Here is a 20,962-nt window from a genome sequence, read left to right as displayed (position 1 = left end):
AGATCCCTCCTTGTAGCTTCTCTGCAGCCTGTTCTGGTGGCTTTTCCGTGTGTTTGGGATACATGTTGTCTGCAGAGCCACGTGTGTGCTGGCTGCATGGTTCTGGAACCTGCGTGTTTGGACCGTGCTTCATGAACGGGTGTTTGCAGAGGGTCCGTAGAGGCCAGGCCTTGGGGAAACGAAGGCTGTGGGTCTTGGTTCCTTGGGCTGGTGGGGATCACACAGATGGAGTGAGTGGAGGAAGAGAGGTGTGTTACGGGAACAGGGTGTGGGAAGACTTTGCAACTTGAGGAGAAGCCAGGAAACCATCTGTGTAGCCGGAGCGTCTGAACTGCATCTGGAGGCTGTGAGGAACTCTGACCTTTGGAGAATGGGTAACGCCTGGGATAGGGATGGCCTCGTTGAACAGGTGGGACTGTCCTGACAGCTGTCCAGTCCTCTGGGCCTGGAATCAGGGACGGAAACTGGGGGTGGACTGTGGAGGGGGCGTGTATTAGTCCATTTTCATGCTGCTGATAAAGACATACCCAAGACTGAGCAATTTAAAAAAGAAACAGGTTTAATTGGACAGTTCCACATGGCCGTGGAGGGCTCCCAGTCATGGCGGAAGGCAGGGAGGAGCCAGTCATGTCTTACATGGATGGCAGCAGGCAAAGAGTTAGCAACTGTATCAGTCAGGGTTCTCTAGAGGGGCAGAACTAATACACACACACACACACACACACACACACACACACACACACACGAGAGTTTATTAAAGAGGATTTATTCACACGATCACAAGGTCCCACAAGAGGCCATCTACAGGCTGAGGAGTAAGGAAGCCAGTCCGAGTCCCAAAGCTGAAGACCCTGGAGTCCGATGTTCAAGGTTGGGAAGCACCCAGCATGGGAGAAAGGTGTAGGCTGGGAGGCTAGGCCCGTCTAGCCTCTTCACACTCTTCTGCCTGCTTTGTATGTGCTGGCAGCTGATCAGATGGTGCCCACCGGATTAAGGGTGGGTCTGCCTCCCCAGCCCATGGACTCAAATGTTAATCTCCCTTGGCAGCACCCTCACAGACACACCCAGGGTCAGTACTTTGCATCCTTCAATCCAATCAAGTTGACACTCAGCATTAACCATCACAGGGCATTACAGACTAGGGTGTCCCCTATGCTGACTGCATGCCCGTTTTTTCTCTGCCACAGGACCGTAGCCTGACTGGCAAACTGGAACCGGTGTCTCCCCCCAGCCCCCCACACGCCGACCCTGAGTTGGAGCTGGTGCCTCCGCGGCTCTCCAAGGAGGAGCTGATCCAGAACATGGACCGTGTGGACCGAGAGATCACCATGGTGGAGCAGCAGATCTCTAAGCTGAAGAAGAAGCAGGTGTGAATGGGCAGGGGATGGGCAGTGTTGGCTGTGAGCCTCCATTCTAGCAGCAGTGACAGTGGTGTCCAGACATGCGCTAAGCAAGGCCCTTTCCAATTTCCCAGGTGCCCTGGTTTTTATGCCCTTTACGGTTATTGGACAGGAGCACCATTTAGAACTTCCTGCCACGATGGAAACACTGTATCTGCAGGATAGCCACGATCCACTGTTGAGCATTTGAAATGTGCCTACTGCGACTGAGGAACGGATTTTTAGATTTTGTTTAACATACACATTAAATGTGCCTTTCCATAGCCACATAGGCTGCCGCATTAGACAGCACGGGCATGCCAGACGAGAGCTCAGGATTTCCAGCCAGGTCGTCCAGGTTCAGATCCTGTTTTTCCCACCACCTGGCAGCATGGGTGAGCAGTCCCTTGTCAGTGCTTCCCTTTCCTTATCTGTGATGTGGGGAAATAGCCCCTAGCTGTGGAATCTGAATGGACTGGCTTCCTAACTGCTCCTCACCAGCGGTGTGGCCCTGGAACCTTCATCTCTGGAGCCTCGGTTTCCTTGCCTGTAAAATGGCTAGCTTGTAGAAGAGGAAGCAAGACCTCGAGATTAAAAATAAATCTGCGTTGTCACTGTTGAAACCACACAAAACATGAGAAAAATCTGATGTAAATACTTATAACATTCCTTTTATAATTTTGTTTCAAGTATGAGTTAATATACAATTCCTTGATAATCTGCCTTTTCCCAGCTCTTCATGGTTCACTCCCTGGTATCATTCAGGTCTCTGCTCTGATGTCCCTGACTCCAAGGGGCCACCTTCGGCTTCGTACAGGAACGTGCACCCCAACCCTCCTTTATTCTGGGTTCAGCCATTTCTAGCTGCTTCTGGTTTTCGTAAATAAAGTTTTATTGGCACATTGACGACGACTTGTCTGTGTATCTCAATACACACATGTCTATATGACTGCTTTTGTGCCACGTTGGCAGAGTTAAGTCATCACAACAGAGACCTGTGTGGCCTGCAAAGTCAAAAATATTTGCTATTTAGGCCTTTAAAGAAAAGCTTTGGGCCAGGCATGGTGGCTCATGCCTGTAATCCCAGCACTTTGGGAGGCTGAGACTGGAGGATCACTCGAGACCAGCGTGGGCAACATAGTGAGACCCCGCCTCTACAAATAATTTAAAACATTAGCCAGGGGTGGTGGTGCATGCCTGTGGTCACAGCTACTCAGGAATCTGGGGCAGGAATGCCTGAGCCATGATCACGCCACTGCACTCCAGCCTGGGCGGCAGAGTGACACCCTATCTCACCTAAAAGAGAAATGTTGCCAATTGCTGATCTGTCCCATCACCCCAGTGGTGGCCTCTTTATTTGAATTAATATAGGCAACGCTTTGTTATACAGTGGTCCTCTCCTTCTCTTCCTGTTAACTGCTGTGTTCTGAGCAGCATGGGGTACATAGTAGGTGCTCATTAAAAATGGTTGATTGAGTCATCGTGACACTGTCTTGGACCCAGGGAGTGTGTAGACTAACAGGGAAGCAGGCTCATATCTAATGTGCTCCAGACAAGGAAGTGGGGGCTCCAAGGAAGATCAAGGGCTCATCCCAGCCACTGTAGGCAGGGCTCAAAGGCTGGTGAGAGAAGGAAGGGTTCCAGGAAGAGGCGCCATGGGAGCTGGGTTTTGAAGCGGTGCCGTGGGAGCTGGGTTTTTAAGGGGGAGATCATTGATTTCAAGGGGCCATCAGGGCTGTCACGTGGTTGGGGGAACCAGGATTTGGGGATAGACCAGCTGTAGGGCCTAGTCCTCGAGACTGCCAGCTGTCCCAGGCTTCAGCAGGCCGTGGGTAGGTCTCATGATGGTGGCACAGGCATCCTGAGAGGGCCAGACCCCAGTGGGGGTGGGCAGACATTGCCAGGGCCAGCCTGGTACTGCACCTTTAGGTCTCCAGTCCTGGCCCTGGGGTGGGTCTGAAGCTGCGGGGCACCGGAGCACACTCGTGACTACAGCTGGAAGCCAGGTGGCTCCAGGCGGCCCTCAGTGGTTAGGTTTTGGGTTTTTGTTTGTTTCCCCCCTAAATTCTACTTTGGCATTTTTCAAAAGTGAAATTCTCAAACATGATTATTTTAAAGGGCACGGTTCAGCAGCGTTTAGCATATTCGGTATCGTGCAGCCATCGCCTCTGTCTGGTTCTAAGCCATTGCAACAGCCCCCAGGGAAGCCTCCTAGGAACTGAAGCAGCCACTCCCCTATTCCCTGTCCCCACGGATTCACCTGCTCTAGACGTGTCCTATACGTCGGGTCGCACAGTGTACGTCCTGCTGCTTCTGGGTTCTTCCATCGCATCCTGGTTTTGGGGTTTATCATGTTGTCTCTCGTCTCAGTCCTTCATTCCTTTTCATGGCTGAATCATATTTCATTGTGTGGGGATGCCACCTTTGTTTATTTCACTATCGGTGGCCATTTGGGCTGTGGCAGTTGTGAATCACGCTGCTGGTGAACATCCGTGTTCTCATTTTTGTGGGGCACCTGTTTTCAGTTCTCGTGGGTATATACCTAGGCGCAGAATTATTGTGCAGTGACTCTAGGTTTAATGTGCTGATGACTTTCCAAGCTGTTTTCCACGTCAGCTGCCCCATTTAACATTCCGGCCAGCAGTGTATGAAGGTTCCAGGTTTTCCACATCCTCACCAGCCCCCCTCTTTTGTTTTTTTGAGACCGAGTAACTTTGTTGCCCAGGCCGGAGTGTGATGGTGCCATCTTTGCTCACTGCAGCTTCTATTTCCTGGGCTCAAACGATCCACCTACCTCGGCCTCCTGAGTAGCTGGGAGTACAGGTGTGCACCACCACACCCAGCGAATTTTTGCACTTTTTGTAGAGATGGGGTTTCACCCTGTTGCCCAAGCTGGTCTCCAACTGCTGCTCTCTAGCGACCTGCCCGCCTTGGCCTCGCAAAGTGTTGGGTTTCAGGTGCAAGCCACCCTGGCCAGCCACACCAACCGTTTTATCTTCCTCGGAAAAACGTTTTTGATGTGCAGTGATGCCCCTTGTGGCTCTGACTCCATGAGACAGCCCTTTTTAGCACATAGCGGCTGTGCAGGAGGGCGTTTCCTGCATTGCCTCCTTGATCCTCCAAACAACCTTACGAGGTGGGCGTGTCCTCGTGGGTTTCGCTGAGCAAATGCTTGCGTGGAGGGGGGGCGGGTGAAGTGCCCTGCCCGAGACTGTGGAACTGATGAGCGTGGGGCTCAGGCTTGAATCCCGGCCCAGCAGAGCTCAGTCGCCTTCTTAGCTGGGTCTCTGTAGGTGTCCCAGGTAGTGTTTTTCTCTAGTGCCTGCGGGAGGGCCACCTTCCCCCGCTGGAGGGAGTCTCCCTTCCACCCACCTTTTCAAGGCTGTGGACTTCTTCCTCTTGCCTTCATTTGTTTGGTGCTTTGCGGGAGTATTTCGATGCCCTTCCTGAAGCAACCACTAGGGGTCGCTATGGGACTGAGGCAGTTCTGCTCAGGCCCAGAGTCTGCAGAAGCCAGGACCCTGGGTTTTCTGGCTCTTTATGGTTCACTTCTTGGCCGCCTTTTTGGGTTCATACTGATATGCCCTGTGGTCATGTGCGGGCTGTGTGAGCATCATAAGTGGAGCAGACCATGTTCTGATCTCACTTGCAATGCCCTGTCACATTGCAGAACTGGGCATTGGCCTCCCATCTGACCTTGGGCCAGTGCCCTAAACCCTGTGGTCTTCAGCCACCCTCTTGCTATGAAGCAGATGGCAGCATAATGGAATGCCATTTCCAAGGGTGTTAGGAGGGGGTCCAGTATATGAACATATGAGGAGGGGATGATGGGGGTGATCAGGATGAGGATGATGGGGTGATGAGGATGATGGGGGATGGGGATGATGGAGTGAGGATGATGGGTGTATGGATGATGGGGGATGGGGTGATGGGATGAGGATGATGGGGGATGGGGATGATGATGATAAGGGTGATGATGATGGGTCATGGGAATGATGGGATGGAGATGATTATTGGGGTGATGGGGATGAGGATTATGGGGGATGAGGATGATGGGGATGGGGATGGGGAGATGGTGATGATGGGGGATGGGGAGATGGTGATGATGGGGATGATGGGGGATGGGGATGATGGGGGATGGGGGATGAAGATGATGGGGAGATGAGGATTATGGGGGGGTGGGGATGATGGGGGGATGAGGATTATGGGGGTGAGGATGATGGGGAATGGGATGATGGGGGGATGAGGATGATGGGGATGATGGGATGAGGATTATGGGGGGTGAGGATGATTGGGAATGGGGATGATAGGGGGATGAGGATTATGCGGGTGAGGATGATGGGGAATGGGATGATGGGATGAGGATGATGGGAGATGAGGATGATGGGGATGATGGGATGAGGATTATGGGGGATGAGGATGATGGGGTTGAGGATGATGGGGGGGATGAGGATTATGGGGGATGGGGATGATGGGGGATGGGGATGAGGATGATGGGGGATGGGATGATGGGGATGGGGATGATGGGGGATGAGGATTATGGGGGATGAGGATGATGGGATGAGGATGATGGGGGATGGGATGATGGGGATGGGGATGATGGGGATGGGATGATGGGGGATGGGAATGATGGGGGATGTGGATGATGGGGAGATGGTGATGATGGGGGATGGGATGAGGATGATGGGGGATGAAGATGATGGGGATGGAGATGATGGGGAGATGGTGATGATGGGGGATGGGGATGATCGGGGGATGAGGATTATGGGGGGTGAGGATGATGGGGGGATGAGGAGATGGGGTGATGATTATGGGGGGATGGGGATGGTGGGGGATGAGGTTGATGGGGGACGAGGATGATGGGGGGATGGGGATGAAGCTTGGATGAGGGGCTCTGAGTGTGGAGTGCTGTCTGTGTGCCCCATGCCAAGTGCTTTGCAGGCATCATCAGCTCATTTCACCTGCTCTCTAGGATAGTAAGTCATTTGTTCACATTTTCCAGATGAGGACAGTAAGGCTCAGAGTAGTCCAGCAGCTTCTCAAGGCCACGCAGCCAGTAGGAGTGGGAGTCAGGTTTCAGTCTGCCCAGTGCAGCTGCGGACTCTGCACAGTGTCCTGGCACTGATGCTGCCCATGGGAACCTCAGTGCGTGGTAATGCCGGTTCGTAGAAGGCCCGACTGTGCCTGCCTGTGTAACTAACTCATTCAGTCAGCACCACAGTCGGAATGAGGACACGGCAATCAGCCTGTTTACAGATGGGGAAACTGAGGCCTAGCAGAGTGAGGCTGCTCGCCTGTGCTTCCCTAGCTGGCAAGTCACGGAGGCAGGACTTAAACCTGGCTTCAGAGCTTGGAGGCTGCAGCCAGCCCGGGAGCTGGGGCCTCTTTGGGTGCGGAGTCCCTAGGGTGACTCACAGGAAATGGGTAGCAGCCTGACTTCCTGTGCGAGGCCGAGGCCCGGGCTGCAAGGGGGCCTCCCCGTGCCCTGGGGGCTGCAGCCCTCCTTCTGCCCGTTGGGGTGCTCACCCGGCACACTCTGCCTGTCCCCACAGCAACAGCTGGAGGAGGAGGCCGCCAAGCCGCCTGAGCCCGAGAAGCCGGTGTCACCGCCGCCCATTGAGTCAAAGCACCGCAGCCTGGTGCAGATCATCTACGACGAGAACCGGGTATGTGCCCCCACCCCTGCCTGCTGCCCCCAGTGCTGGCCACAAGGCATTTCCCAGGGGGCACCTTGAACCGGGCCTCAGTGTTCCCATCTGCAAGATGGAGAGGGTACCTCACCACCCTCTCCCCCAGAGACGCAGGGTTTATGAGTGGGTGGGGGAAGGTGGCCGGTGGAAAGCCAGCCTGGTATGGTCTCTGAACTATTGTGCTCAGACACACAGATGGGACCGTGGCTGGCCAGCAGGATGCAACACAACAAGAGGCACTGGGCTCCAGGAGAGCACTAGGGGCCAGCTGATGGCCAAAGGGGAGGGGCCGACACTTGAGGCACGTGTGCAGGAAATCCCTTTGAGGTAAAAGATGATGACGTTGTGACAGCAGCAGCGAGCATTCATGGAGCAGCCCCTCCCGTAAGTCCTGGACAGCAGGTGCAGGCGTTGTTTCCATTTTCTGAAGGGCCAGAGGGTTAAGTGCCTTGTCTAGAGTCATACGGCTAGGAAGCATTGGACCTGGCTTTGAACCTGTGGGCTGTCAGACCACAGGGCCTGAGTTCTCAGCACTGGCTTCCACTGACACTGTGCCCTGGAAGGGGCTTTGAGATGACAGAATCCCGGGGTTGGGAGCAGGCTGTGGGGGCTATTTAGATCTCACTGGGGCAGCAGCCGGGTATCGACAGGAGGTCTGGTCTTGGTGGAGGGGCTTAAGGTGTCCAGTGTCTCCAGGGGCTAGACCCTGAGGGCCTGTGCACCTCCAAGGTGGAACCTTGTATCTGGTGAGGTGGTGAGCTCCCCATCTTCCCACTCAAGCCAGTACCAGCTGGGCTTTGGTGATTTACAGTTGACTTTTTCCAGATGCACTTGGGATCTGTGGGTATTGATCCCCCCTCCCTTATTTTCTGGATGAGGAAACTGAGGCCCAGAGAGGGACTGGTCCTTGTGAAGTGTGGCAGGTGAGGAACCTCCTCTCCCTGTCTTGGCATCTCTGGTTTCCCTCCTGCCAGAGGCCCCAGCCACCCTTCCCAGCTGCCTCTTCTGTAATATCTTCCTCGGCCGATCAGTGCTCAGAGTTGAGGTGGAGGTGGGGAGGCCTCTGGAGTCCTGTTGTAGGTGCCTGTAGTGGCAGCCTGAGGCAGCACACGACTGGATCAGCCAGTTTGGCTATGCCTCCATCTCTAGAAACAGCAATGTCATGCAGAATGAGACGAGCCTGTCTGGGGCCTGGGAACGAGCTTGGGTCACTCTTCCACACCCCGGCCCCTCACCCCAAGGACCCCTAGTAACAGTCATAGGAGACCCAAGGGGCCACGCATGCTTCAGCCAGGCATCCTGGGTTCAAATCTCATGTCTCCTACTTCCTGGCTCTGTGACCGGGAGCGTTTTACTTAAACCTTCCTGTGCCTCATGCTCCACAGCTTTAAAATGATGACAATGATGGCACTGGCTAGTACCGTTGGCATGGGGATTACAGGGGCTGATGTCCTAGTGCCCTTAGGACAGACAGTGCCTGGCATGAAGAAAGTGCCAGCTGGTGCTATGAATTGTCACTATCATAGCTGCCATTTCTTCTTGTGATCGTTTACCTCGTATATTTCATAGAATACGATTTGCATTTAATAGAACTGTTATTCTCTCCACTTTGCTTACCAAGAAACCAAAGCTCAGAGAGGGAAGGTGACCTCCCTGAGATTGCAGAGCAAGTGAGCTTTGAGCCTGGGACTCAGAGCCAAGATTGAGGTGGCTCCAGGAGCCCAAAGTAGAGGGGACATGGGCAGGGCTCCTGAGTGTCATCTCTGCCATCCCTCTCTGATCCTTGGTGGAGAGCAGGCGCGGTTCTCACCAGCAGCTGCGGAGGCCGAGTCAGTGGCCCAGCACATTGCTGCAGCGCCTTGGCCCTCTGCCTGCAGCTTCTCTTCCTGCAAGGCCTATACTGTCATTTCCAACTTTGCTCGAATGTCCCCTTCTCAGCAAGACCCGTTTCAACCCTCTACTCTTCCTTCCCGTTTTCCTCCTTCGTGGCTTCTGATTCTCCTTAGCCCGTGTCCCCATGGGACGTGATTCATACTTTACTTATTCTGTTTATTATGAATGGAAGTCCTGTGAGGGCAGGGATTTTATTCCCGCCGACTTTTACTTTCATTTGAATTTCCAGCATCTAAAACAACACTCAGCACACAGCAGATGCACATGAAATAATTGTTGTGGACATGTCCAGGTGGCAGGAGGGGAGGGGAGATGGAGGCGAGTGGCCAGCTCTTGCCCGTGGAAGAGGCCTCTGGTTTGAGGGTGTGGGGGCTGGTGAGGACCCTCCGCCTGGGCTGAGCTTCTGAGCCTCTAAAGCCTGCAGCCTGTTGTGCGGGAGGCCCCCAGCCGCCTTTGGCAGGAGGAGCCAGGACTTACCGCCCCTTGGGGGATCGGTAGGATTAAATTTTAATCCGCCTTCCTTCCCTGCTGGTTCCTGGAGAGATGGAGGACAAGGGTCTGTCTCTAAACGCCGAGCCAGCCGGAAAACGCAGCTTTCCCGCTGGGCAGGGCCTGCCTGGCAGTTCTGAGTGCCGGAGTCTGGCTCATTATCCATTCGGAGCACATTGGTGAGGCACCTGCTGAGCAAGGCTTTTCCTGCCTCCCGGGAGCTGCCTGCGTGGGCGGGGGCCAGGCAGGTGTGCACAGATGGTGGGGCAGCCGGCGGGGTCTCTGTAGCCTGAGAGCAGGAGCAGGCAGGGTGGCCCCGGACTGGGAGGGCAGAGTGTGACCTAGAGCGGGCACTGGGAAAGGCTTCTTGGAGGCTTCTTGAATGCCCTCCTCGGGCTGGAAGGAGGGCATTCGGGTGAGGGGCATGGCAAGTCCCAGAGAGGGGACTGGCATCTCCTTTGACCTTCAAAGGTGGTGGGCATGAGGGTAGGAGCCTTTTGGTTCTGGGACAAGGAGCACACTTGGAATCTGGATAAAGCACACAGGCAGGCAGCACTAGCCAGGTGTGGATACACAGGAACATTTGTGCAGCACAGGCTGCCGATACTGTTGTAGGAACTGAGGAGACTGGGGAGCAATCAGGGTAGGCTTCATAGAGGAGACGGGCCTTTAGCTAGGTCCACTGGGGAAATGTAGAAGGCTGCTTCCAGTGGAGATGCCGATGGCTCATTCCCACGGGGAAGAAGAGGCAGGATTGACGGAAGCAGCGACCTCCAGTTGCTGAGTAATGCAGAGGTCAGCGTAAGACTCCAGTCCTTGTCTTTGAGTTTAAGCGTCTTAACTGGAATGTGTTTATACAGTGTGATTGGACTCAGTGTGTGCCCAGTGTGGTAGCAACAGAGCAGGGCAGGGATGAGTGATGCCATCAGCAGTTGCCGTGGACGTGAAGCAGAGCCTGCTGGGGGTTTTGGCACTCTGGATGCTCGTTTGCAGGGCCCAGCGTCAGATCCCCTGATGCAAGATTTTCAGAGCAGTGGTTCAGACCCCGTCCTGTGGCCCCGGCATCCTGGGCCAGGCCCCCACCTCTGGCCTCTGTGCCCAGCTGCCTGGCCATCCTAACTGCCCCCAGGGCCTAGGGGTTCTTTCACATTGTCTGTTTTAGCCCTATGAGGCTGCTGCACACATTCCCCCCCCGCCCCGCCCCGATCTGCCGCTTTTCCTGCTCATCACACACCCTGGGAGAGCTCTGCACGGTGCTCACGGGCATGGGGCTCCATTTGTAGATGAGGAAGCTGAAGCTCAGGGTCGGCTGCTGCCCTGAGGCACTGCTACAGCCAGCGGAGGAGGGGCTTGGGGCTTCTTGGGTGGGTAGGTGCTGTCCCCAGTCTGTAGATGAGGAGGGTAGTATGGCCGAGAAGGGGCTAGAATGGGGCTTCCAGGCAGGTGAGCGGCCAGGGAGTGGTCAGTGTCGGGTCTGTTTCTCTGCTGTAGAGGAGAGCTGCATGTGGACACGTGTGGTTTGTGTGCCTGTGGGTGCACGTGTGCGTATGTGGGTGGATGCATGTGTGGTACGCCTGTTGGATACACGTGCGTATGTGGGTGGATGCATGTGTGGTACGCCTGTTGGATACACGTGTGCGTATGTGGGTGGATGCATGTGTGGTACGCCTGTTGGATACACGTGTGTATATGTGGGTGGATGCATGTGTGGTACGCCTGTTGGATACACGTGTGCGTATGTGGGTGGATGCATGTGTGGTACGCCTGTTGGATACACGTGTGCGTGTGTGGGTGGATGCATGTGTGGTACGCCTGTTGGATACACGTGTGCGTGTGTGGGTGGATGCATGTGTGGTACGCCTGTTGGATACACGTGTGCGTATGTGGGTGGATGCATGTGTGGTACGCCTGTTGGATACACGTGCGTATGTGGGTGGATGCATGTGTGGTACGCCTGTTGGATACACGTGCGTATGTGTGGGTGGATGCATGTGTGGTACGCCTGTTGGATACACGTATGTGTGGGTGGATGCATGTGTGGTACGCCTGTTGGATACACGTGTGCGTATGTGGGTGGATGCATGTGTGGTACGCCTGTTGGATACACGTGTGCGTGTGTGGGTGGATGCATGTGTGGTACGCCTGTTGGATACACGTGTGCGTATGTGGGTGGATGCATGTGTGGTACGCCTGTTGGATACACGTGTGTATGTGTGTGTGGTGTGTGTGTGTTAGGTGTTGGATACACGTGTGTTGTGTGAGCATACACGTGTGCCTTTGGCTGTGTGCACTTGTAGATGAATACTGAGAGTTGGCTTGTGTGGGACATGCGTGTGGTGATGTGCGCATCGATACAGCACACCTTTGTATGTGTATGCATGTACGTGTGTGTGTGTGGACCTCTGGATGGCTGTGTGCATATGTGTGTGTGTGTGAGTCAGCATGTGGGGCCCGTGGTTATCTGCGCAGTTACACATCCATGCATACACATGTGGGTGTGTGTGTGCACGCGTGCAGGTGTACCTGTGGGTGCTGTGTGCATGTGTGAACACATTCCAAAGTGGATTTGCATGTGTGGGGCATGTGTGTAGGTATTGGTTTGTCTGTGTCCCTGTGTGCATACACACGTTCACGTGGGTACAGTTAGGCTGTGTGCATGTATGTACAAATGGATGTGCCTGAGATGGTGTGTGTGGGGTGGGTGTGTCGCCTCGTGTCCACTTGGTGTGCGTATGTGAGTGTGTGTGCGTGCCTTGGCGTGTGTGGACATGTGTGTTTGTCTTTGTGCATTCCTAGATCTTGGCATGTGCACTTGGTCACGTGGGTCTGGTGCTCCCATGCACCTATCTGCACAGGTGACTGAGGACTTGTGTGTCCCAGCACAGCTCCTGGGCTCTTTGGCAACAGGGAGGCCTGGCCACACAGACCCTGGGTCCCTGCAGGAGGGCCATTGCTCGAGTGAGAACCTGCCCTGACCCCTGGTTGCCTGGCGAGAGCCCCTCCAGGGGGTGGATGCAACGGTGAGCCGGGCCCCTCTTTGGCTTGGTCCCTGGTCCTCCTCTCCGAGCCAGGTGAGCTTGGGCAGCAGCTGCTCTCAGATTTGGCACCTCCCCTCTGGCGTCAGCTCTCATCCCCTGCTGTCAGAGCGGAGACCTTGTCCTGAAGGCCAGGCACATGGGAGGTCGTGGGGGCCATCGGGTTTCAGCGGGATTGAGAAAGGCCTTTTCCCTTCTCCCCCAGGGTGGGGCTGAGTGCCCTGAATTTCAGCCTCCCAGCCGGTAGGCTTCAGCCCAGCCCCAGGCCCGCCTCTACGCCGGAGCAGCCCCTGGGTTTTGCCACCGTCGGGTGGAGTTGGTTCAGCTCTAACTAGTGTGTCCTGGCGTTCCCTGCAAGCTGGGTCTTGGGCCCGCACAGGGAAGATGCAGGCAGGAGCTCCTGTTGGAGCACTCGCTGTGTGCCAGGGCCAGGGGCAGCCAGGGAGCCAGTGTCAGAGGTGGCCCCGGGGGGCGGAGGAGATGTGCAAATACCTGCCATGGAAGTGTTGGGGTGGGAAGTTCTAGGTGGGAGAGGGTCAGGTGGGAAGGGTCTGGGATTTTGCCTAGAACTGTGTGGGTTGCTGATCTCCTATCCAGGCATCCTCTCTGAGCCTCTGTTTCCGCATCTGTAAAATGGGGCAGCCCTTGCACCCCAGAAACGGGTTACTGGGATACTTGGCAATCCTGATTGTGGCTGGGAGACTAGGGAGACTGCTCTCTTCTCCACCTCTGTGCCCCCCACCCACTGTGTCCTTGGAAAGGCCAGGCATGCCGGGGAATGTGACTGCTTCCCACTCGGCCCTGGAGAAAGTGCCTGCTACCCTCTGCCCTGTGCCGGGCACTGCTGGACGACAGCAGCTCAGTGGCTGGCGCTGGCCTCCTCTAATCCTGGTCGGAGGTGGGAGGCACTGGGCCAGCTGCAGCCATGTCGAGAGGGCAGGGTTCTGGGCTGGGACCGGAGAGCCTGGGGCACAAGAATGCTTTGCCCTAGAGACAGCCTGAGCGAGGGAGCCAGCCCAGCCCCATTTCTGGGAGTTAGACCATTCCTGAGCGTCCACTCTGAGCCAGACGCTGTTCCAGGCACTGTGGGTACAGCAGAGAACAGAGCAGGTGCCTTGCTCCTCATGTCCTCACTGGGGGAGACAGCCAGTAACATCACCAGTGGGATGCACACCCTTGCCCGTGACGGAGTGTGCTGTGAAGACAGCCCGGCAGGGAAAAGAGTGGTCAAGAGAGGTGGTCCGGCCTCCTGTGGGGGATCAGGGAAGGCCTCTCTGGGGAGAGGGGGCTGAGTCAAGACATGAGCAAGAGGCAGGCAAGAGCATGTGAACATGTGGGGAACAGCATTCCAGGCAGGGAACAGTAGGTGCAAAGGCTCAGAGGCAGTAGTGGCTTTCAGTGTGCAGGGGACAGTGAGGGGCCAGCAGAGGTAGAGGGCCCGTGAGGGCTGGGACCCTGTTGACCCTGGATTTGGTGCTCAGGGTGGCAGGAAGTCAGCAGCCGAGGAGGCCAGGTGGGAAGGGTCTGGGATTTTGCCTAGAACTGTGTGGGTTGCTGACCTCCTATCCAGGCATCCTCTCTGAGCCTCTGTTTCCGCATCTGTAAAATGGGGCAGCCCTTGCACCCCAGAAACGGGTTACTGGGATACTTGGCAATCCTGGTTGTGGCTCGGAGAGTCATATTTGGCATGGGACTGAATCTGGCCCACATCCACGTTCTCAGCCATGCCGTGTTCTGGCAGGTGTCTCCTCTGCATTGAAAGAGGGAAGAGGTGACATTTTGTTCCCTGCAGAACATCCTTGCCAAAGTCCTGGGAGTTTGACACCCCGGGTGAGTGTGGCCAGACAGGAGACGCAGATTGCTGCGAGTTAGAGTGCAGCCAGCTCCCCGATGTTGAGCAGATGTGTTGAGAACGGCCAGCCCATCTTGGGACAGGGCCCCACAGGCCCACACCCCCAGAAGGCTGACAGGCAGGACCACAGAAGACAGAGGAGCCGGAACAAATCCAACACTGAGAGCAGGGGGTGTGGGGGAGGAGGTGGGGCTCCCTGCAGCTTCAGCAGGTGAAGACGGGGTCCTCCCTGCTCTCCAGGTGTGTGGCTGTGGTGTTTCTAGTGGCTTGGCCCTTTCTGTTTGGTTTCATTCCTTTATTTAGATGGACAGTTGCTGCTAATCACCGCAGATGATACACACGAACTCCTATTTGCCCCTCAAAACCCAGCCTATATATCCCTCCTGTTACCTTTCTGGGGGAGTGACCTGTGCCCCGCTTTCACATGTACTTTTCTCTGCCAGCGCATAGTAATCTGCTGTTACTGCTCTTAACCAATGGCCAATTGTTTGGATTTATTGCAGGCAGGAGCCAGGTATCATTTTTTCCATATTTCTGCCTGATCCCAGTGTTTGGGAGCTGCCCTGCCCTCATGCCACCCCATACCCAGTCCTTCACTGGGCCTGGCTCAGGGGTTCTCCCATCTTGAGGACCCCAGGGCAGACTCTTTCTTGCTTTGAGGCTGTGGCTGGGGCAGTGACTATCGGGCTGATGTCTGCCCCTATGTACCGGAAATACTAGTCCCAAGTCTACGGGTGGCCCTGCATGGGACCTGGGCCTTGGCTTCCTCTGTCCTGGAGGTCATACGAAGGGCTTCTTCCCTGTCTTGTGTTTCTGTGCCTCAGTTTCACCATCTGTGAAATGGGGATACTCCTGTATGTGCCTCCCGTGGTGCTTACATGGGATCGAAATGTTAGGAACACACGTGTGCCCGATGCTTGGCTCATGGCGGGTGCTCCGGGAAGTGATCAGTGCTGTAATTGTTCTCCCCTGCTGTTCCGGCTGCACCTGGAGCTGCAGGCGTCTCGGTTTCAGCTCAGCGTGAAGGTGGCCGGGAGCATGGCTCTGCTCTCGGTGGGCTGGGCCCTGGGCTCTAGGCGGAGGCACTCCTAGGTGCCAGCTTGAGCCCACCTACATACCCGCTGTCTTTCTCCAGGGGCCGGGAGGGGGAGCGAGCTTGTTCACCATTCCCTCTTCTCTCTGCTGTAGCCCAGGGGGGCTGGGCCCCTCCGCCCTGCAAGGAGATCTTGGCAAAGGCTGCGTCGAATTTTTGTTGGCATCCGTATTTCCCAGGGCTGGGGATCACCTCCTTTTGGCCAATCTGGGCTTGGAGTCACTGGGGACGGTTTCAGTATGGTGATGGCGACTTCTGTGGCCTGTCCGTCCAGTCCTTGCCAAATACTGAGTGGCTGGCCTGGTGCGGCTGAATCACAGCAGGGGCTTGCCACGCGCTGGCCTGGGGACACCCATTTGCCAATGCATACACACTTTAGCCTGTTGCAGGGGGCACCCAAACCCACCTGAGTTCTGCCGCTGCCCTCCGCTAAAGCCCTGTGCAGCCACCTTCAGGAGCCCCTCTGTCCCCCGCCTCCCTGCACCTGGGCTGGCCTCCTCTGAACGGGCCCTGGTGGTCCCAGGCTGGGGGCGGGGGGCCAGGCCAGGCACAACGTCTGCCTTCACACTGAGGCCCGGGTGGGGGCCGGAGGTCCAGCCTATTGCCGGAGCGGCCACCGAGCCCGTCACCACATGTTCCTGTTTTCCTAATAAGTCCCCGGTTGTGAGTGGGGAGGAGGCGGGGAGGCCCCGGGGCAGCCCAGAAATAATCACATGATTGTGAAACACAAGAATCCTAGAAAGGGTATCTCTGAGCGCCTCTATCACCCTCCCTCCTCCACCTCCTCCTTCTTCCCTAGCTGGCTGCACTAGCTCTGAGACAGCCCAACCAGCTTCCAGGGCGAGGGAAGGCATCTCAGGGCTGGCAGTGTCGGCTAGGCTGGCGGGGAGCGGTGCCCACGTCACTGGGCCCTGGGGGAACGGGGCCCGCCGGGAGCAGGCTTCAGGGGACCCGGCGCGTTTGCTAAAATCGAAACTTGGCAGACCTGCCAGGGCTGCTGCGGGGGTATTGAGGCCCCTCTGTGTTTTTTCAAGCTTGGGGAGGTTCTGGAGGGGGCCCCGGGCCTCCCTCCCCCATGCTGAGGAGCAGCATGCTGGGCTGGGCTAGGCAGGTGCCCGCTGCTCCGGGGAGCCTCTATTTATAATCTGTGTTTTTTTGTTTTTTAAAAAAATTCCTCCTCTTTGCCGTCACCCTGCAGAAGAAGGCTGAAGCTGCACATCGGATTCTGGAAGGCCTGGGGCCCCAGGTGGAGCTGGTGAGCTGGGGTACAGGGTTGGGGGTTCCGGGGAGGGTGGGGGTGGTGGGAGAGGTGGGCAGGGAGGCGGGAGGGGACGGGGAGGAGGAAGTCATCTATTGCCAGGCGCTGCCCAGGCGGCGTCTGCGAAGGAGGCAGGAAACCCACCTTCCTGATGCGAGGACTGCAGATAGCGGGTGGGGCGGGCTGGGCTGGGCCGGTGGGGGTGGGAGTCTGGCAGGGAGCTCCTGGGGGGCCACTTGCTCACTCCTGTGGGCTGTGAGAAATCACACACCTGGAGGCTATTTGTTCCAGCCGAGCACAGAGTCGGTTCTCTGGGTCACATGATCTCGGTCCACTCCTGGGTACGCCGCGGTGTGGGTGACCCTGAGTGCGTCTCTTACCCTCTGTGTGCCTCAGCTTCCTCATCTGTAAAATGGGAATCCTAATAGCACCCGCTCCACTGAGTTCCAGTGAGGGTGAGCTGTATGGATGTTTATCCAGCATCAGGTGGGGCGCCTGCCTGTGGGCAGTTAAGTGCTGGTCGTTAGCTATGATGAGGTGGTGGTGATGATGATGATGATGACTGTCACTAGTGTCCTTTTGCTGTGGGAAGATGCCATGTCAGCAGCAGAGTGGGAAAGCAGGGCCCAGGCCTCCTGGAGTCCCTGGGCTGAGGATGGGTGGATACAGAAGCCCTAAGCCCCAGAGAAGTGGCCAGAGCCCCTGCCTACCACACAGCCATCTGTGCCCACTGAGCTGGCCAGCATGGCATACAGTTACCCACATGTGCCAGATGAGGGAGAGTCTCTGTGTGTGGTGGGCTAGGGTGTGCGTGTGAGTCCACCTGGGTTGCAAATAAAGTCTTACGCCTTCGGCCATGTGCAGTGGCTCACATCTGTAATCCTAGTACTGTGGGAGGCCAAGGCCAGAGGATCGCATGAGGCCAGGAATTTGAGATCAGCCTAGGCAAAATAGCAAGACCTCATGTCTGCAAAAAAAAAAATTTACCAGGCGTGGTGGTGCACACCTGTCGTCCCAGCTACTTGGGAGGCTGAGGCAGGAGGATCGATTGAGCCCAGGAGTTGAGGGCTTCAGTGAGCTGTGATCACATCACCGCACCCCAGCCTGGGGAGTAGAGTGAGACCCTGCCTCATAGAGAAACGAAGCAGAAGTCTGATACCTTCAGAGCCTCCGTCTAAACAGCTCCACTGCGTGTTTGCCGAGTGGCCCTAATGAAAGGGGCTGACCTTCTAGGACCATGGTGCTCTCATCTGTGACAGGCAGAGACTCCAGGGCCTCCTTCCAGGGTCTTCCCAGGGTCAAGGGCAGTGGTGCCCATTCAGGGCTTGCCTGGTGCAGCTCCTGCCCCTGTGAAGTGCTCAGTAGTTGTGAACAATCTGGAGATGAGCTGCTTCCCATGGATTTTCTGCAGGCTGCTCAGGTTGACACAAGGAGAGCCCCCCCCGAAGCCTTGGGGGTCCCATTGAGGCCACTCAGGAACCCCAAGCCCCAGGCTCCCAGGCCTGCTCAGAAGGCAGAAGCAGGCAGGAGATGGCAGGGGCTCCTCCAGCTCAGAAGCAGGGCGCAGCTGCCCACCTGGCTGCCACTTGCTGGGCTCAGAAGCCTCACCTGGCTCTCCCACCCCTTCAGGGCTCTGCCCCCTCCAGGTACTTCCTCAGACCTGGGGAACCCGGGGGGCCTGGGGGCCTGGGGGCCTGGGTTGTGCTTCTCTTAGTGGAAGTGATTTTTGGGGAAGTTTTCAGCAGCAGCAGACGCTGCTTCCTTTTTTTTTTTTTTTAATTGTTGTTTTGTAAACAGCTTTATTGACGTACAATTCGCTTGCATGCCATTCACCCACTTTAAGTGTACAATTCAGGGGGTTTTAGTGTATTCACAGATGTGTGCCACTGTCGCCATGGTCCATTTTAGAACATTTCATCATCTTGAGAAGAGCCCTTCTGTCTCTATGGATGTGCCTATTCTGGACGTTTCCTATAAATGGAATCTTGCAGTACACGCTCCTTTGTGTCTGGCTTATCTCACTCCGCATCATGTTTTCGAGGTTCATCCGTGTGGAGCGTGGGTCGCGCCTTCGTTCCTTTTCGTGGCTGAATCCTGTCTCACTGCAGGGGCAGGCCACGTGCTGTTTACCCAGGCCCCAGCGGGTGGGCTTCAGCTTGTTTGCGTATCTGGGGTACGGGGAGTAAAGCCGTTCGTGTGCTGTTTCCCTGTGCGCGTGAGTCTGACTGTCTCCCGGGTGCGCCCCGGCGTGGAGTTGCTGGATCCTCTCTTAACCCTCTGTTTAGCCCCTTGAGCAACTGCCCAACTGTTTTCCACTGTGGCCACACCATTTCACATCCCCACCAGGAAGCTGCCTCTTGCCTCGGTTTCCCCTTTTTTGCCACATGGTGATGGCAGGGTTGGATGCGGTTCCCAACCATTTCCAGACTTCCAGGCCCCCTCCACTTGCCTTTGCTGGGGGGAAGTGTCTGGAGGCCCCCATGTCTTAGGCCCGAGGGACATGGACAAGGAAGCCCCTGTCCGTGGGCAGACAGGGGCAGACGGGAGCTGGCGGCTGCTGCTGTCAGAAACTTTGGAACCCAGGGCCTCACTGTGAATCTTCTCAGGTTCTTTGGAGACAAGGGACGGGGCTGCCCCCTGCTTGGGGATCTCAGAGCAGAGGCTTCCAAGGGCAGATGGTGCAGGAGGCTAAAGGTCTAGTGTCCAGACTCTTGAAGGCCCCTGGCTTGGTGCCAGCCAGTGGTGACAGGGAGGGCGCCTCACAGAGCTGTTGCCGTCCTGTTTTCTGGGTGAGGCTCGGCGAGGGGAGTGCCTTGTGTGGGCCACACAGCAGGCAATGAGGTGGGAGGTGTGCTGAGCCCCTGGGGAGCGTCCGGCCAGTTCCGCACACATCTGTCAGGCCTGAGTGGCCACGGGCATCCTCTGAGCAGGGGTGGCTCCATGGTGCACCCTCTGCAGGGGCCTGTCTACCACCTGGGTGCCAGAGGACCCAGGAGCCACGGGTCCCGGAGTCCAGTGCCCAGGTCTCTTCCCTCTGCAGTTGCTGTTCCAGCGCCCCTCCCTTCGGCAGGGACTGATACCTGCGGCCTCCCTGGAAGAATTTGCGTTGGAAAGGATGAAAATGTCACCAGAGGCGCTAACCAGGGGTCTGGGGCACCGAGATGGTGGGGCACGGCCCCTGTAGCCCAGCTGTGGGGACCGGGCCAGGCTGGGAGCGATTTGGTGGTGGAGGGCGTGCCCAGTGGCGGAGGGCGTGCCCACCAGACCGACCTCTCTGCCGCTTTGAGTCATTGCTTCCTTCCTGTTCCAAGGCGTTATTTTAAGAAGCTGGTGTCACCAGCGGGTTGAGGGCTGGGGCTGACGCTTCATTTATTGCCAGCTCAGGCCGCTGGGACTGTGGCTCTTCCTGGTGGCCCGGCAGGCTGGCTTGGAGCCTGAGGTGGCCGCCTCCTCCCTGGCCCCTGCTGCCTTACTTAGTCACCACCATGCCTCATCTCTGCCTGTGCCCTGTGTCTGGCACCTGCTCCCCTTTGCCCTCTTTCTGCCCCCTGAGTGGTGTGCCTCCATTTTTAGAGGAGACAGAGGCTGAGCAAGAGAGAGACGGGTGCTGAGAGCTGAGAGCCAGGCCCTGGGGCCTCCTGGGTGCCGCCTCCACTGCCCCAGGCTCCACACTCCTCTGGGCCTCAGGAGGGAGGGAGTGTTCCTCACCTGGGTGTGTCCCCCAGGGATCATTTCTCCTGGGAGGATGAGGCCTGGGAGTGAGGGGCAGGGCCCGGCCGTGCCCCCAGCCTGTGTGGCCCCACGTGGGGACTCCAGCTGTCCTGGGCTGGGGAGCCGCCAGTGCTTTGTGCAGCCCCTTCTGCAGAGGGTGAGGGGGGAGTTGGGGGGGTCCCCTCGGGCCCTGTGTCCCCTCAGCAATGCACCTGCTAGGACAGGTCACTGTCTCTCCCTTCCCCCTCCCCCAGCTGGGCTTTCCAAGATGGCTGGCCTCAGCCTGTTGCCATGGCAATGCCCAGCATGGAGGGCAGCTCTGGGCCTGGAGTCTTCCCTGGGCTACGGGGGTACAGTCCTCAGGGAGTGGCTGGTACCCCATTTGCAAGCAGCAGCAGCCCACAGTACCCTCAGTTCTTCGGGGCCTTTGCTTTGTGGGCCTCTCACCCACAGCTGCCTTGAGAAGCAGGGACTATGTCCCTATCTACGGGGCAGGGGAGGAGGCCACCAAGTGGAAGTGGAAGTGGCCTCCCTCTCCTGTGGCTTCCGTGGATTGGAGGCT

The 20,962-nt window shown here is 56.8% G+C and overlaps 1 protein-coding gene across 33 annotated transcripts in view; it reads left to right on the top strand.

Annotated features, from left to right (window-relative positions):
• The window catches only part of NCOR2 (nuclear receptor corepressor 2), a 240,317-nt gene that overhangs the window by 95,081 nt on the left and 124,274 nt on the right, over window positions 1-20,962 (top strand). For all 33 annotated transcript variants that reach the window (XM_078337682.1, XM_078337664.1, XM_078337665.1 and 30 more), the window contains 3 exons: window positions 1,188-1,367; window positions 6,932-7,045; window positions 16,630-16,686. In XM_078337682.1, coding sequence (XP_078193808.1) covers window positions 1,188-1,367; window positions 6,932-7,045; window positions 16,630-16,686 — 351 coding nt within the window. The remainder of the gene's footprint in view (window positions 1-1,187; window positions 1,368-6,931; window positions 7,046-16,629; window positions 16,687-20,962) is intronic.

This window comes from Callithrix jacchus, chromosome 9, assembly GCF_049354715.1.
Source record: "Callithrix jacchus isolate 240 chromosome 9, calJac240_pri, whole genome shotgun sequence".
In the NCBI taxonomy this organism is placed as follows: Eukaryota; Metazoa; Chordata; class Mammalia; order Primates; family Cebidae; genus Callithrix; species Callithrix jacchus.
The sequence above is the reverse complement of the archived record's forward strand: the minus strand, read 5'-3'. Positions and strand labels throughout refer to the sequence as shown.